General features: G+C 46.6%; 1 protein-coding gene across 2 annotated transcripts in view; it reads left to right on the top strand.

Annotated features, from left to right (window-relative positions):
- Positions 1–17,042, top strand: part of FHIP1A (FHF complex subunit HOOK interacting protein 1A) — a 246,190-nt gene that overhangs the window by 217,932 nt on the left and 11,216 nt on the right. For both annotated transcript variants that reach the window (XM_045465790.1, XM_045465792.1), the window contains 2 exons: positions 9,246–9,436; positions 12,315–13,469. In XM_045465790.1, the coding sequence (XP_045321746.1) occupies positions 9,246–9,436; positions 12,315–13,469 (1,346 nt within the window). The remainder of the gene's footprint in view (positions 1–9,245; positions 9,437–12,314; positions 13,470–17,042) is intronic.

Genomic DNA, 17,042 nt, shown 5'->3' with positions numbered 1-17,042 from the left:
AAGGGAAAAAATGATCAGGAATATCAATCTAATTTCTGTATCATTTCCCAAGGTTAATTTTAGTTTTCCTATTAAGAGTATTTACGGGGCTAAATACATTGTATTATAAATATGTTCCTGGAAATAACAGATAGGATGTTGGGAAATTTTCAGACTATGAAGGCTTTCCTGTTCTGCGGCTGAATGTCTTTCTCCTGAAGTACACTTTTAGAGGCCTGTGTTACTGGAAACAACTTTTCCAAATATGAAATGCTATTGATATATAATTTTTATGACTCTTGCTTTCCTAATGTTACACCTACAGCGTGCTCTTTCTGACCCGTAAGTATGTTTCAATTCAATTCAGTAAATATTTAATGAGTACTTTCCCTGTACAGTTCAGAAGAGAGTAGGGCATGGGGTAGATGGATTGAAAAGGACTTCTAAACAAGGTGGAACAGGTAGGACCTTCGGAGGGACAGGTGAGAAAGGTTTGGGGAATTGGCTAGTATTTGAAGACAGGAGTCAAAGTGAACTGCTGTTAGGATGCTGTTAATGTGGTCATTTGGCAGGGGACTCAGGATCACCTAATCCCGCCTTGGCCCAACTCTGCCTCTCCTGTGGGGGTCCCCAAGGGAAGCATCTGCTTTGTGAAGGGAGAGAGGGGGAGGTGGCTAGGCTTTGTGCTCCCACACTCCCCTCTCGGGGTATGGAAACAAAAAGGAACAAGTCAGCCAGGGTTGTCTGGCACGCCTTCCTGCCTCCTCCTTCCTTTGATCCCTTTGAGGACGTTCTGACCCTTTGTGTGACCTCCTCCTTGGGAATAGCGGGAGAAGAAGCCTAGGACAGGGGAAGAGGGGAGACTTGGACCACCTCTGGTCACCAGTGGAGTTTTGATACAACGTGAGTAGAATTACGAGAAGAGGACATTCCAAGTGGCTGCGTTAGCATTTCCAGCGTGGTAGCTGTGGACAAGTAAGGGGGTGGCGAAGTGGTCGGGGAACAAGAGGAGAGGCTTCACCCAGGAACAGGTTAGAAATGCAGATTCTTGGTCTTTTCCCAGATGTGCTGACTCAGGGGGTGGGTGGGGCCTGGCAAGCTGTGTTGTAACTAACTCTCCAGGGGATTCTGATGCATGGCTGATTTTGAGAACCAGTGGTCACTGGTTTATCTGCAAATGGGAGCGATAAAAAAACCAAAACCAAAACCAAAACCAGGCTGGAAGAGGTGGATGGTGGCATCATGGTGGAGGCCTCACAGAGTTATCATTTCGTGGGGAAGTAGATCACTTATTAATTTTCTTACTTTAAAAAGAGTTTTTGGACTTTCTAGAGGTTTAGATTAGGCCATCAGTCACTAATCTCAAGGCACTGGCAAAGAACAAATCTGATCATGAAGAGAGAGCCTGGGTAGTCTGGCTAGAATATTTTGAGTAGAACATCCCATCCTAAAAGGATTGCTTCAGCCTCCCGTTAGGTGTCTGCTGACGTGACAGATGCATTAGCAAGGCCTGAACGGAATCCCTCAGAGCAACTTGTTAAAGCCTTTCTTACTGCCCCAAACCACACTTTGCTTCCCACCATGGTAAAACCTCATTATATTTAAGTGTCAAATTCCTAAAGGCTGCTTCTCTGGGGGCATGAAATGCAGCTGTCTTTTTCAGCCTCCCTGGAAGCCTGGCCCTGCTGGGGATGTGCAGAGCCTTTCCCCTCCCAGCCACCTCATCACATGTGGCCCAGCTGGGGACAACTCCTCCATCACCTTTGGTCTACGCGGGATGCGGTGCGGTGCTCGTTGTGCTAAACGCTGCCCTCAGAGATTGTGTTAGCTGCTTTTGAGACCCAGTCACGTGCCACGTGAAGGGGGAGAAATTGGCTCATGGTTGAGATATTTCCATATCCAAGTCAGGGCTAATCATTTCCCAGCAAAGTGCCTGAAGGGCACACGTCGAAGATTCTGAACAGGGTGATGGAAGCCAAATCCCACGTAACTGCCTGGTCTTAGGCTCTCTGAGCCCAAGCATTTTCCTTGTTTCTTTAATGAGGATGATGGCGATAATACAATAATGGTAGTTGCCCTTTATGTAATACTTTCTTTTTCTTTTTTTTAAGAGAGAGAGTGTGAGAGGGGCAGTGGGGGGTGGGGGAGGGAGAGGGCGAGAGAGGGAGAGAAGGAGAGAGGGAAGCCCCCAAGTGGGCTTCATGCTCAGTGTGGAGCTTGGACGTGGGGCTTGATCCTATGACCCTGGGACCATGACCTGAGTGAAAATCAAGAGTCAGACGCTCAGTGGACTGAGCCACCCAGGCGCCCCAATTTATTTCGAATTCTACCTCATTGCCTGGGGGAATCCATGAGTGAATGGAGAATATACACGGAAGTCAGGTACGCAGCAGACTCGCGGGAACCCTCAGCTTCCTGGTCTCTGCCCTCTGAACTGCCAGGCCCCCCCCCCCCCCGCCACATTTTAAATTATATTTAATTGTCATAACATACACAGAACATAATATTTGCCATCGTAACCATACAGTTCAATGAATGGTATTAAATACATTCACATTGTGGTGCAGCCATTGCTGCCATCCAGCTCCAGAAATGTTTCCACCTTGCAACAGGAACACTGTGTCCCGCTAAACACTAATTCACCATGTCTCCCTCCTCCGGCCTCAGGAAGCCACTCTCCTACTTTCTGACTCTCTGAATTTGACTACTCTCTAGATACCTCCCTTAGGTGGAATCATACCCTTTTTTTGGTGCCTGAACTTTTTCACTTTTCATTTTGTCTTCATGTTGTTGCTTGTGTCAGGATTTCCTTCCTTTTTAGGACTGAATAATATCCCACTGTTTATATATACCACATTGTGTTTCTCCATATGTCTGGTGATGGACATTTTGGGTTGCTTCCGCTTTTTGGCTGTTGTGAATAATGCTTCTAGGAGCATAGGAGTACAGATACTTCTCTTCAACACCCTGCTTTCAATTCTTGTGGGTGATATACCCAGAAGTGGGATGGCTGGATCACATGGTAACTCTATTTTAAGTTTTTTACTGTTTTGCATAATAGCTGCACCATTTTACATGCCCACCAACAGTGCACGAGGGCTCCAGTTTCTCCACATCCTTGCCAACACTTGTTATTTTCTGTTAAAGAAATGGTGTTTTTGTGATCATGCAAAAATGACAGACAGATTTCAAGAACCAATCAGAACTCTTAGAAGTAAAAGCTGTAATTATTACAATGAAAAATCAGGGGTTTGGGTAAATAGCATGTGGGACACAGATTAAGAAAGAAAGAGAGAATTAGTGAACTAGGAGATAGAATGGAAGAAGTTACTACATTTGCAGCAGAAAGAGGTAAAGAGATTAAAATTATGAAAACAAGGCTGTGAATGACGGTGGTTAAATTGATAAAGTGTAACAGATCCCATTAGAAGGAGGGTGAACTGATGACTTGACCTATTCTATTTTTGGAATTTCTAGCTCATACTAAGATGTTTGGGAGAATCAAGTGTGGGGCTATCTGAAAGTGTTTTTTTTTTTTTTTAATTTTTTTTTTTTCAACGTTTATTCATTTTTGGGACAGAGAGAGACAGAGCATGAACGGAGGAGGGGCAGAGAGAGAGGGAGACACAGAATCGGAAACAGGCTCCAGGCTCTGAGCCATCAGCCCAGAGCCCGACGCGGGGCTCGAACTCACGGACCGCGAGATCGTGACCTGGCTGAAGTCGGACGCTTAACCGACTGCGCCACCCAGGCGCCCCTGAAAAGTGTTTTTGAAACGCTGTAACATACTACACAAATTGAAGGGAGGAGAATTTCCTGGAAAATACATCCTAAACTAATGAAAATGTTGTCTTTTCTGATTTAGAATCTGTACAAAAGCAAAGACAATGCAAAATCCTTATTCTTCTAGTCATTTAAACTTTATCTTCAGGGACATAAAACACAGATTTATAATCTGTCCTTTTTGTTATTGCCACTATAGTGGTTCGAACGCACATGATAAACATGTGGGGCTGAGAGGCAGTAGAGCTGTCGAGATTATGCGAGTCCACCGAATTGAACTTATTTGTTATGTGATAAATAATAACTATATGTCCATTTTTGTTGCAATCCAAATACTACTAAATACTGATATTGCAAAGTGATAATCCATTCGTAAGTGATATATTTCTTACGGTTAGCATAATAATCAGGAGCCATAACTTGAAATAAGGTACCCCCAAAAGAGAGGCTATTTTAGTGAGCAGAAAACCAAGGAGAAACTGTCCGCCTGCATGGATGTGACATAGAATAGGCCAGAGGCAGGCAGGAAATGCTGATAAGCAGTGAGGTGACAGATCACCCCCATATTCCTGGCACTTGCCAGTTTAGGCAAAATTTAATTGCTTACTACCCTGAATGCCGTTTCTGAATATTCTGGTTGGGGCATTTTTTCCGGAAGTGCTGGTCCATCGTCAGGTTCTTGAATTGCGTTGCCTGTTGTGTTCAGTTAGAGGATGTTTTGCTCGGAGAGCAAAGTGCATTGCTGTGTGTCCACTTCAGGAACATTTCCATCCTGCATGGGAGCTAGGTGTCTGGAGGAGAGCAGGGGGAAAAAAAAGGCAAGCCAGCCTAGGGGAAGATGGCTAGGAAAAGTACAGTCAGAATGTCTTTGGAAAACAATCTTTTTGAAATTTACTGATGTTGCTTTGTAGATTTTTGCCTCTCGGTGCGTTATTGAGGTTCTTGTCATCTCATAGAAACACCTTACCTTCTTCATTGCACTGCTTTGTTTCGCTCGTGTTGTCAGTGTAGCAGTAGGCAATGTGTGCGCTTTGTTATTGATTGGCTGTCACTGAACTGTTTCAGACGCAACGATGCTTCACTTCAATGAGTGAGAGCCAGGGAGAGGGACAGTGGGCCAAGGGGTGCGAAGGGTTGGGGAAGTAACGAAAAAAAGAGAGGACAATATGGACGATATCATTTTCTCCCCCTGCTGTGTTGTAGGACGGCTTTGAGTAATCTGGATCTCTAAAATCAGATATTTCTTAGTTTCTGGTTATTTTTACTGCTTTTGAATTTAAATAAAAGCCTCCAGACAAAGTATGTGTAGTATAAATGAAAAGATGGTTTGAGGACAAATTCTGGAGTGATTTTTCTCTTATCGACAGCCACTTCATTTTGATATTTGACATTAGGGCAACTTCTGACATTCATTCTGTTCCTAATCTTTCCCTGTAAGGGATGGGAAGACAGAGGGTCAACGCATGGTTTTCCCACTCTTCCCTCTGGGATGATCCTTCATTTCAGAGGTGCTGTGGAAGCACTGTGAATACGAGGGAGGGGTTATTTATGTGAACTCACTCCCCATTTCCAATTTTTTTTTAACTTTCTTTATTTTGAGAACGCACAGCGGGGAGGGGCAGAGAGAGAGGGAGAGAGAGAGAATCCCAAGCAGACTCTGGGCTGTCAGCACAGAGCCCAAAGCAGAGCTCAGACTCATGTCCTGCGAGATCATGACCTGAGCTGAAATCGGGAGTCAGACACTTCACTGACTGAGCCACCCAGCAGCCCCCCCCTTTTCGATTTGGTAAAACCTCTGCTTCAGCCTATAGGGAATCTGTTTATTTGATTTACTCAGAAGAAAATTCTTAGTTTCTGCTGAAAATATATGTTTGCAAAGTTGCAAATTCCCAATTACTCTTTATTCTAATATAATTTCCAGCTACCCACTGGTGATATTTGATAAATAGCTTTATTAGGTTTGATCCACTGTTCCATTTCTAAAAAATACTTCAAACAAAGAGCAGAAATCTATGTATATCAACTTAAATCATGAAATATGCTTGGTTGGAGCTGTAAGCAGTCATCAAATTCCTGCAGTGTATCAAAGCATTGAAGCAGTTTCTTTCTTAAATAATTAATGATCAAAATAAGGAGATAATAAATCCTATGTGATATGAGTTTCCCTAGGCCTCACCAGCCAGTGAGATGAGAACAGTCCGTCTCAACAACCACACGATGTTTTCCTGGGTCTTCTGGCCTTCACCTGTCAACTAAGACCTTGGCCTTAGGGAGGGGTCTTAACCCATGGTCACAAGCAAGTGTGTCCACCACCACAGTTGCCACAGCAGTGCCTGGTGAGGCCCCTTTGGTTGGTGCTGTCTCCCTCTGCCCCTGCCTGGTCCCTACCTGAGAGCGCAGAGGTGCTGAGGTGCTGGCCCAGCACTGCCTTCCCTTGTGCCCTCAGGGCCAGAGCTGTGCCCTGTGTAGACAAGTGGGAGAAAGCCTCTCTTCTCTGCATCATTGTCTGTCACCAAAGCATCTCTGCTCACAGAGATCCTTGTGAAAAGACCTCCTTCATTTTGCTGCCTACAGCTTCTTTTTTAAAATGTTTGTTTATTTTTGAGAGAGACACAGAGACACAGAGAGAGAGAGAGAGACAGAGGAAATACGAAGCAGCTCCAGGCTCTGAGCTGTCAGCACAGAGCCTGGCGCAGGGCTTGAACTCACAAACTGTGAGATGATGACCTGAGCCGAAGTCAGAAGCTTAACTGACTGAGCCACCCTGGTGCCTCAACCTACAACTTCTGTTTCTTCTCCGCTAGTGCTCGGATCAAGACCCCAGAGCTGGGCCAAGAATTAAAACAGACCTGTCACCTTGCCCATATTGTCCTCCTCTCTTTCCTTTTTGTTTTTATGATCTTTGATATTCGTACACTCGAATTTATGAAAGTCGATGCCACCACATCAGACCTGCGGGGAATGTCTGGATCTCCGTGATTCCAAGTTTAGGCTTCAGGAGTGTGTGGATTATATGCCCGTGGGTGTGGGGGAGAAGAGACTAGGAGCCTCTGGCAGAGTACTTGAAGAATGGTGTGGTGGTTCTTTTGGGAATGGGAGGGCTAAGTGGCAAACTTGTTTCACACTGTCAAAGTTATTAAGATCGTTCATGTAAAGCACCATGAAAAGAATTCAGTCTTTTTTCCTCCTTGACTCAGGCTCTTGCCATTGGTCAGTCATTAATGTAAACGTACCTTCCTCATTTGGATCAACAGGAAGTGGGAGACACAGCTTCGTTGTTCTCAGGCCTCCAGACACACCCTGAAAGTTGTACTTCTATCTTTTTCACCGAATCCTTCATCATAGCTTGTTTTCTTCTGTACTGCCTCTTTCTCAAAAGCGAAACACAGAAACAAAAACATTCTGGTTTATTGAAGATCATGGCTCAGGTCTTCGGGAATTGGCCCCTGTGTACAAGTGACACTTGGCTCTGGAATGCTGCCTCCATCCCGTTTTTTTCCGTCTTTGTTTAAAGGAACAGTATTATTGCCCCCCCCCCCCCGTTAAGAGTGTCAGCCATTTAAACAAACTGTATTCCACCTGTGAAGCCCGTGGATGTGCTCCCAGAGTGTCAGAACTGATTGCCCAGATTTTCTTATCCCTAGGTTCATAGTGATACTCAGGTATTTTTGATCACCCACGGAAAGCATTTTGTGTGCAGTGGGGCCTAGTGTTCCTTGGTGAGGCCTTGGCCACTGTGAAGTTGTGATTTATTAAAGAAATACATATTTGGTCCCTGTCCTGTCCTGTGTCTGGCACAGACCTCCTAAAACCCTTGGAATTTCCTACATGCTGAGAAGAACAAAGATGTGTTTGTTATGTTGATAAGGCCACTCCAGGACCCAAACCTGGGGATGGAGGCTGGTTGCCAGGAGACCCAACCATGTGATTAGACGGTTACTTACAACTCTTGGTCCTACTCCCCTGACCTCCCGGGTTAAATCAGTCACCAACAGCCAGTGACTTAATCAACCGTGTCTCGGGGCCCCTGGGTGGCGCAGTCGGTTAAGCGTCCGACTTCAGCCAGGTCACGATCTCGCGGTCCGGGAGTTCAAGCCCCGCGTCAGGCTCTGGGCTGATGGCTCAGAGCCTGGAGCCTGTTTCCGATTCTGTGTCTCCCTCTCTCTCTGCCCCTCCCCCGTTCATGCTCTGTCTCTCTCTGTCCCAAAAATAAATAAATGTTGAAAAAAAAATTAAAAAAAAAAAATAAAAAAAAAAAAAATCAACCGTGTCTCTGTAATAGAGCCTCCATAAAAATCCAAAAGGACCGGGTTCAGAAACCTTCTAGGGTGTTGAACACACAGAGATGTGGGGAGAACAATACCCTCGGAGAGAGCATGGAAGGTCTGCGCCCTTCCCCCACACCCTGCCCTATGCATCTCCACCATCTGACTGTTCCCCAGTTATATCCTTTTGTAATAAACTGGTGATCCAGGAAGTAAAATGTTGTTCTGAGTTCAGTGAGCCACTGCAGCGTATCATTTGATATCCAAGGAGGTTGTTGGAACCTCCCATTTATAGCAGGTTGGTCAGAAGCACAGGTGATAGATAACCTTGGCCTGCGATGGTCATCTGAAGTGTGTGTACGTGGGCGACAGTCATGTAGGACCGAACCCTTCACCTGTGGACGCTATCTCCAGGTAGATACGGTCAGAATTGAGCTGAATTGAAGGACACCCTGCTGGTGCCTAGAGCCTTGCTGGCTTGTTGGTGTTGGGACACCCCTTCTCCCTGTCCCCAGCTCCCATGTTGGAACTGGTGACCAGAATACCTTTCGCCACCGTATTTTCTCAGGGTCAACCATGAGATACGAGAGGGGGTTTGCACTGTGGAGTGGGTCTTTGCCTTTTCGTGCGGCTGCGGTCATTCGGCATCCACTACGAGCCAGAGTTTCTGGGACTATGAAACCAAACTGTTAAAGAAGGCCCCTGCTCTGGTAGCACGTTGTACTGAGTGTCTGAGTGTTCTGAGACGCTGAAATAATTGTGAGTCTAGGTACCCGTGCTTTAGGAGAGGGCAGTGAGTGTAGTGGAGGGCAGGAGTAGCTCTGTCTTGGAGCAGGAAGCCCCGGAAGCCTTCCCAGAGAGGGTGACACTGAAGCTGGACCTTGCAGGATGACAAGACATCGGTGAGGCAGGGAACGGGGAGCACATTCCTAGTGAAGGTTACCGTGGGTGCAGACATGGAGGCAGAGCGGTAGCGGACCCGGTGAGAGAGGAGGCAGTTCGTGAAGGTTGCAGCGTGAGGGCCCTCTGCAAGGGGGTGATTCTGCCAGAAGAAGGAAGCCCTCCGCAGGTTTTACGCAAGTGAGTGAGCCCCGGGGCTGGTAGGATGGCTGGCTCGAGAGTGGGGAGAGGATGCATCATGCGTCCACCTCGGGCCATGACGAGTCCCGATGGGAGTGGATGTGGCAGACACTGAATGCAGCCGTGTTGTCGTTACAGGTATCTGATCCCTTGCAACCACATGATGCTGAGTCAGAGGTGGGCCGTGAAGGAGAGAGACTGTTACTCTGTTTCTGCGGCCAAGCTGCTCGCCCTGACCCCCGTCTGCTGCTCCAGCGGGATCACGCTGACTCTTGGGAACCAGGAGAGGGACTATATTCTCTGGTCAAAGTGTACGCATGATAGTTCAGGTAAAAGGAACTCGCCTAGTGAATAATCTTTAAACAAAAAGGATGCCAGATGCCATTCCTCCTCTGGATATGTGTCTCTTTGGGTAGACAGGGAATAATGCAGTGAGCCCCATTTCATTTATGAATGACTCGGGGAGGGTCTTTTCTGCTTCATCTTATAAAATTTTTTTAAATGTTTATTTATTTTAGAGAGAGAGACAGACAGACAGAGCTGGGGAGGGGCAGAGAGAGACACACACAGAATCCGAAGCAGGCTCCATGCTCTGAGCTGTCAGCACAGAGCCCGATGTGGGGCTCGAACTCACGAACCACAAGGCCATGACCTGAGCCGAAGTTGGATGCTTAACCGACTGAGCCACCCAGGCACCACCCACCAGACCTTTATTTTGACCAGGCTTTAGTGGCATCCTCAGAGTACATATATGAAAATATGTGCCACCATGTCTTTTTAAACAAAATGGGGGTAGAGATGTGGAGATGGTTGTAGCTAAGATAGATTAGTCCTTATTCTAATTTCTAAGATGACCCTTTGTGCATGCCTGCCAATAATATATCATTATAAAGCTTGAAATTTGTGATGTGGCAATAATATCTGAGTCATTTCGTTGACCTACTTAGGTTTTTTTTTTTTTGAGTTTATTTATTTATTTTGATAGAGAGTATTCACTCAGGTGGGGGAGGGGCAGAGAGAGAGAGAGAGAGAATCAATCCCAAGCAGGGTCCATGCTGACAGCACGGGGTGGGAGCCGAGGAGTGCGGGGAAAAGCTTGATCCCAGGAATCATGAGATCATCACCTCAGCCAAAATCAAGAGTTGCAGAGTCAGATCCTTCACTGACTGAGCCACCCAGGTAACTCCGAGGGTTTTATTTGTTTTTAAATAAATACTCTGGTTTTGTTTTGTTGTTGTTGTTGTTTGTTTGTTTTAATAGGAGTTATAGTACTCGTGCTATTTGCCAGTTACAGTTGATCTTGTCCAAGTAAAATTTATTTATTTATTGAGAGACACGGAGTGTGCAAGCAGCAGGGAGGGGCAGAGGGAGAGAGACTCTTAAGCAGGCTCCACCCTCAGCGTAGAGCCCCACGTGGGGCTCCATCCCAGGACCCTGGGATCATGACCTGAGCTGAAATCAAGAGTCAATGCTCAGTTGACTGTGAGTCACCCAGGTCCTGCACAGGTAAAATTTAAATGGTCACCTATATCAACCTTGGCCCTCTGGCAGGCAGCTGAAACAAGGGGGCATTTGTTCATCTTCGGTGGCCAGAAGGCTATTTCAGTTCAGGAACGTTCTGCCTTTCCTGTGACCGCTAGGAAAGAGTCCAACCCTGGTACTGACCCCAGTATTTCCAGTGCGTATTCTGATATCCCCCCAAACAATATCATCCTGTCTATCCAGGCACCATCCTGTTAGATAAAGTATATTTTCTCTAAGAGCTGGGCTACTTGACCAGGAAAATATCAGGGTGTTTGGTGTAGATGTAATTGTTACAAATTAAGGTGGTTGTATTCTTGGTCTTTAAATAAAGATAAAGTGATTATGGAAATTAATAATTTACTTGGCAGTACGAGTTATTTTAAATGTATTTTCCTATTAGGTAAACTATTCCAGATATCTTCTATTTTCCTACCAATAGTCATTTTTTAGAACATATTTGACAACTGATGTCTTTTTTTATTTACTAAGAAAGTTGTTTCAAGAATGATTCTGAAACCTTGCTGCATAATTCAAAATTTAAATTAAACAAGCGATTGTCAAATGCCTACAACTTGCCACATTCTTTCCCTGTATTCACATTTAATCCTTCGAAGAAAGTAGTATTTCCATTTTACACAGGAAGAAACATACTCAGAGGAGTTGACTTGTTCAAGGCTACACAGCTGATGGGTCCTCTGATTCCAAATTCCACATTATTTCCACTCTCCCACTCTGGGATCGCCTTACAGTGGAGTGCCCTAATGGATGAACAGTGGCGTAGGTGGGTGGGTAGACAGGTAATGCAATTCATAATTCTGGTCTGGCCTGGTAAAGATTTAGATAATGAAGAGACAGGAAGCTTGCAAAGGTGTGGCATGAACAAAGTATGAACGGGGGTTGACGTGAGACAGCCTGTGCTTGAGTTGTGCTCTGCCCCTGACTAGTTGGGTGATCTTTTGTCTCTGAGCCTCAGTTTCTTTGCCTGTAAATGGAGAAAATGATATCTGCCATATAGGGCTGTTGGGAGGGGTAGTGTTGAAAAAGCACCTGCCATATAAGTTCTCCATTTAAGAAATGGTAGAGTTCATCGGGCTCTGTGCTGACACCTTGGAGCCTGGAGCCTGCTTCAGATTCTGCGTCTCCCTGTCTCTCTGCCCCTCCTCCACTCATGCTCTGTCTCTCTGTCTCTCAAAAATAAATAAACATTAAAAAAAAAAAAAAAGAAGAAGAAAAGAAATGGTAGAGTTCTGGGGCACCTGGGTGGCTCAGTCGGTTAAGCGTCAGATTCTTGATTTTGGCTCAGGTCATGATCTCATGGTTTGTGGGACTGAGCCCCTCATCAGGCTCTGCACGGACAGTGTGGAGCCTTCTTCTCTCTCTCCCTCTCTCTACCCCTCCTCTGCTCTCTCTCTCTCAAAATAAATAAAATAAACTTAAAAAAAAAAAAAAGAAATGGTGGAGTTCTAGGTCTCCTCTATGATTCTATAACTTCTATGAAGACAGACATTCTGTTCTTAAAATCTAACCATTTTTTTACTCAGAAGTGAGTAGAACTAAAGTAGCTGGCGGGACAAAATCTTAGCAGCCAAATGAGTCACATCTGTGTCCACTACCTTTGTCTCCCCACCTGTTGTACGTGTAAGCAGGGGGCTCGTTCTGACTCGTTTCTGCCTCCCGTGGCAGGGGCCGTGGAGCAGCCAGTGCCCCAGCTGTCGTCTCCGTCGGCCTGCATCGTGGAGTACGGCAAAGCCCTGGACATCAGCTACCTGCAGTATCTGTGGGAGGCCCACACCAACATCCTCCGCTGCATGAGGGACTGCCGAGTCTGGTCTGCCCTGTACGACGGAGACTCCCCTGACCCGGAGACGTTTGTCCAGAGCCTGACGGAGGACAGTGCCGTCGGCTCCCCCTATCCTGTGTTCAGGCTCCCGCAGCAACTCCCCAGGAAGACAGGCTCTCCACTGCCTCCAGGAAAGGAGAAGAGCCACACGGAGCTGGAGTGGGATGACAGCTATGACACCGGCATCTCCTCAGGGGCGGACGTGGGCTCCCCCGGGCCTTATGATGATCTGGAGAATTCGGGCCCGCCGGCACCAGTCGACCCCCCCAGACACATCCAGGAGATGAAGAAGAACGCCATCCTGCTCTTCAAAGGGTCCTACATCGAAGAGTCCGACTTCCAGGATGATGTGATGGTGTACCGGCTGTGTGCCGAGAAGGACTCTGAGGACACTAGGAAGGTACAGGCGGAAACCGCCAGGCCTGCAAGCCAAGCCCAGACTGAGGTTCAGGGTCCCGCCCTGAACAACGGCCCCCTGCCCAGCCCTCCGTCAGGCACGGATTCAGAGGAGGAACACGGTAGGGACAATTCAGACCTGTTTCCAAATGTGTCCAAGGGACCGAAACAAGAAGAGGAGCTGGAAATAGCCCCGCAACGGAGCCCGGAGTTAGCGTCTCCCATCTCCGAGGCCGGACACGATTCAAAGCCTTCAAAGCCGACGGTCATTAACCCAGGGGGTGAAGATTTCATCGCCCAGTATGACCAAATCATTAAAGAACTGGATTCGGGCCCCGAGGGCTTGACAGAAGAGAATTTCCCCTCGCCTGCTGTCTTGCATCTCAAGGGAGAGCAAGAGGGGACGGAAGAAGAGAGCAAAGGAGAAAAGGAGGACGAAGAGGAGGAGGCCGGGGAGAAGGCCCTGGAAGAGGAGGACGACTTTGATTCTTTTATAGCAGACGCTCCCACCATCGACGCCACGCCGTCCCCGTTTGGGGTGAGAGATGAGACTGCCTTTGCCAGTCAGCCTCCCTTGAGGACTCAGAGCACCCCGTTCACAGGTGATGATCTTCGCTCGCTTTCTGATTTCTGCTTTTGTAAGTACTTGGACGTATTGTAACGAGGAAGTACGGTAGGTGGAGGCAAGGAGCCTTGCCACTTTACCTAACAGAGGGGGGAAAGTGGATTTGTGAAGAGCACAGAGAGGTGGTTTCATGTTACCTTGTCATTCTAGCGGTCTTTTTTGGACCCCAGCCAATCAGAGGATGCATTTCACAGCTGGGTAACTACTTCCCTTGATATGTGTGTGATAAAATAACAGGACTGATGAAACCACACAAAAAATCCAGTCTCAGTATTTGATAGCCTCATTTCCCTTAGTCTACTAATTTTTCTCCATGGCATGTGTTTTTGTATAGAAAAAAGGTACGGTTTCCCCCACTAGAATCATAGGCTCCGCGAAGGCACAGGTGTTGGATTTTCTCTGCTCTTTCCCAGCACCTGAACAGAGAACAGAGCACAGGGCAGGTGCTCAGAATAGCTGCTGAATAAAGACAGCTGTACACACACGTCAGAGGCCATTGGAGCTAGGTATGCCTTTGCCCCGGAGCTCGTTTCAGGTAATTGCAAAATCTTTACCCAAAAATAAGTAGAGTGGACCCCCATAAACCTGTAACTCTGCCAACGAATGGGAGTGTTCCAGCATATACCCCTAACAACAGGTAGGAACCGAGTAAGAGCCCAAGGGATAGGTTAGGATATCAGACGCATGGATTGGGGTGAGGAGTTATGATAGAAAACATCATTAAATATTAGCCAGTAATATCTGAATCTGCAAATTGGGGTGCGGGGGGAACTGGCCCAGGGGGCTCATCAAACTCAGGGAAGGCTGGTGTGGGACCCCTGAGCAGTGTCTAGGTAACCGGGAGAGATCCCCCCCTTTAGGGGCTGCCACCGCAGAGGGACCCACAGCGACGTTGGAGTCAGGCCTGTGGGGGATTCCTGGCTGTAGCACTTCCAGCTCTGAGGTCCTAAACCCTCCCCTTTCTCCTGTGAGGACTGAATGGGAACCCCGGGGCGGGGCGTGTGTGTTGTTATCACTCTTACAGGCAGCCCCGGCAGCCTTGGCTGAGGCTTGCCTTTCTCTGGCTGGTGGGGAGCAGCTTGGTGGGACCGGCCGTGCTCCACCTCCTTGGATCACCCCAAATAGATGAGATCACATTATCTTCCGGCCCAGTCTGGTAGGCTTCCTGTGATTTCAAGTGGCTCTTCCAGCCTCCTCCTGTATTTATTCATCTATTTACTGAGGCCTGAAGATTTATTTAAAGAGGGAGAGAGCTTTTAATTCCACAATTAAAAGGCTTGAGGTTCTAGTGGAGATAACACTTCAGTGTGAATGGGTTTTAATTAAAATTCAATCAGTCAGTTCATCAGAAGTAAGAAGGATTAGATAATCTCCGTTTGCCCAGGTGATAAGGGGAGGGGGCTGGGGGTGGGGTGGGGAGCAGGAGGGCCCTGGCTGCGTGAAGGGGGGCAGAAGTAACCTAGCACACACCCGAATTTTGCCTGGGGCCTGCCCCATTTACTCTGGCCCAGCTGGAAATCCCCACTTTGCAGAGCTCTTGGGGGTGTGAGAGCCACCCAGGGCTAATGAGGGTTGCTCTTTAGAAGAGAACGCTGGCTTTCTTATGAAAGAGCTTCGTCCCTGGGAAATATGTAAATTGCAGAAACAAAGTATAGCTTAGGGCAAGAAGAAAAAGAGAATACAACACTTTATCAAATAACATCAGTGTTTTGCATAGGATACACCTGAGAACCAACAAAATGTTGTGAGTTTTTTTGATACATATAGGTAATTTTAACCAAAACTTTGCTTTTTTCCTCCTTTGAAATTGGTACACAGCTTCAGGAAACATCTTTTCTCTTTCCACGTATATAAACTTTGTAGTTTCCAAACTCCCGAGTGTGTTGTGTAGCAGTAAGCGTAACTTCTGTCTCTCCGTGGAATCCTGATTTCCACCGAAATGAATTTGCTTCTCAGGACGATCAAAGCATTCCATTTCATTTATCTAATTAACTCTATTTGTGCATTCAGCAGTCTTGTATTGATCTCCTAATATTTGGCAGGTTCTGTGCCAGATACTAGGACAGAAAACTGAAGGAATTCACAGACTTTCAGAGGAGAGATCAAGAAAGAATTGTACTCAGTGAGAAAAGCATTATTTTCTTAAGTTTGTTTATTTTGAGAGAGAAAGAGACTCACAGAGTTGGGGGGGAGGGGTAGAGAGAGAGGGAGAGAGAATCCCAAGCAGGCTCCATGCTGTCAGAGTAGGGCCCGATGTGGGGCTTGATCCCACGACCCTGGGATCATGACTTGAGCCAAAATTAAGACTCAGACACTTAACCAACTGAGTCACCCAGGCGCTCCAAAGAAATGCATTATTAGTGATTGTGTGTCACACGTCTTAGGTGAGCCCAGTGGCGGGGGGAGTGGGAAAGACTTCACAGAAGAGGGGTACAAACAGCGGATAGAAGCTCTCAGGTAAAAGTGGCTCAGAATGATCGTCTGGGGAAGAGGAAACAACAGGCAGAAGACAAAGGAGACTGACAGTGCAGGCACAGGTGTGACAGAGCGTGGATCCTGTGAGACAGTGAAGCGTCTGAGAGCGGAAGCCAGAAAGCTTGGTTGGTGCCACCTTATGGGGAGGGGGTCTTTGGGCCAAGCTGAGGAGCAGGGACCTTGCGCTGCTGGCACTGAAGAAACCCTGGAAGCGTTTGAGTTGGCAAGTGATGTGACTGGCTCTGTGTTCGAAAGTCCAGCCTAGAGTAATAGGGAGAGAGAGAGCAGGTGGGAGCCTGCTGTCATTGTGGCAGAATTCAGAATGCACTCATGCTCTGAGTTCTGTTCCTGGGAACCTCTCACAGTCTGTATTCACACGTATGTGCCAAGATGTATTTACAAGGCTGTCTGTTGAGGTGTTGTTTATAATAGAAAAAGACTGGAAAACAACCCAAATGTCCACTAGTAGGAGACTGTTTTACGAATGTAGTACCCATGGTGACTGAATAGCTTGCAGCCTTGCGCTGAATGAGACCGCTCTGTATGTGCTGCTATGGGACAGTCTCTAGGGTAGAGTGTTCGATGGAAAAGCAAGGTGCAGGACAGGGTGTGGGAGATGTCATCATTTGATCAAAAAAAAAAAAAAACAAAAAAAACCCCAGGATACACACACACACACACACACACACACACACACACACACACGTGTGCGCGGGCAGAGGCCAGGCAGTGTGTTGGTGAAAAGAAGCAGCACTGGAAACAGATGGGCTGGCTTACAGTCGTGACTTTTCATTTATTGGCCACGTACACTTAGTGTTCTGCCTCATCGTTCAATGGGGATAAATAATCAACTTCGTAGGCTCCTGTAGAATATTTAAGTAAGTTGATACATGAGAAGTGTGGAACACTTAGAACACTGCCTGGCACATAGTGATTAGTAAATGTTTTAAATAATTCAGTTATTATTCTATTATATATGTATTATTATATTCTATATATATATATTCTATATATATTCTATATATATAGAATATATATATATTCTCTCTCTCTATATATATATTTATATATATAT

The sequence above is a fragment of the Leopardus geoffroyi genome, chromosome B1 (assembly GCF_018350155.1).
Source record: "Leopardus geoffroyi isolate Oge1 chromosome B1, O.geoffroyi_Oge1_pat1.0, whole genome shotgun sequence".
Classification (NCBI taxonomy): Eukaryota; Metazoa; Chordata; class Mammalia; order Carnivora; family Felidae; genus Leopardus; species Leopardus geoffroyi.
This window is presented reverse-complemented; position numbering and strand designations above follow the sequence as displayed.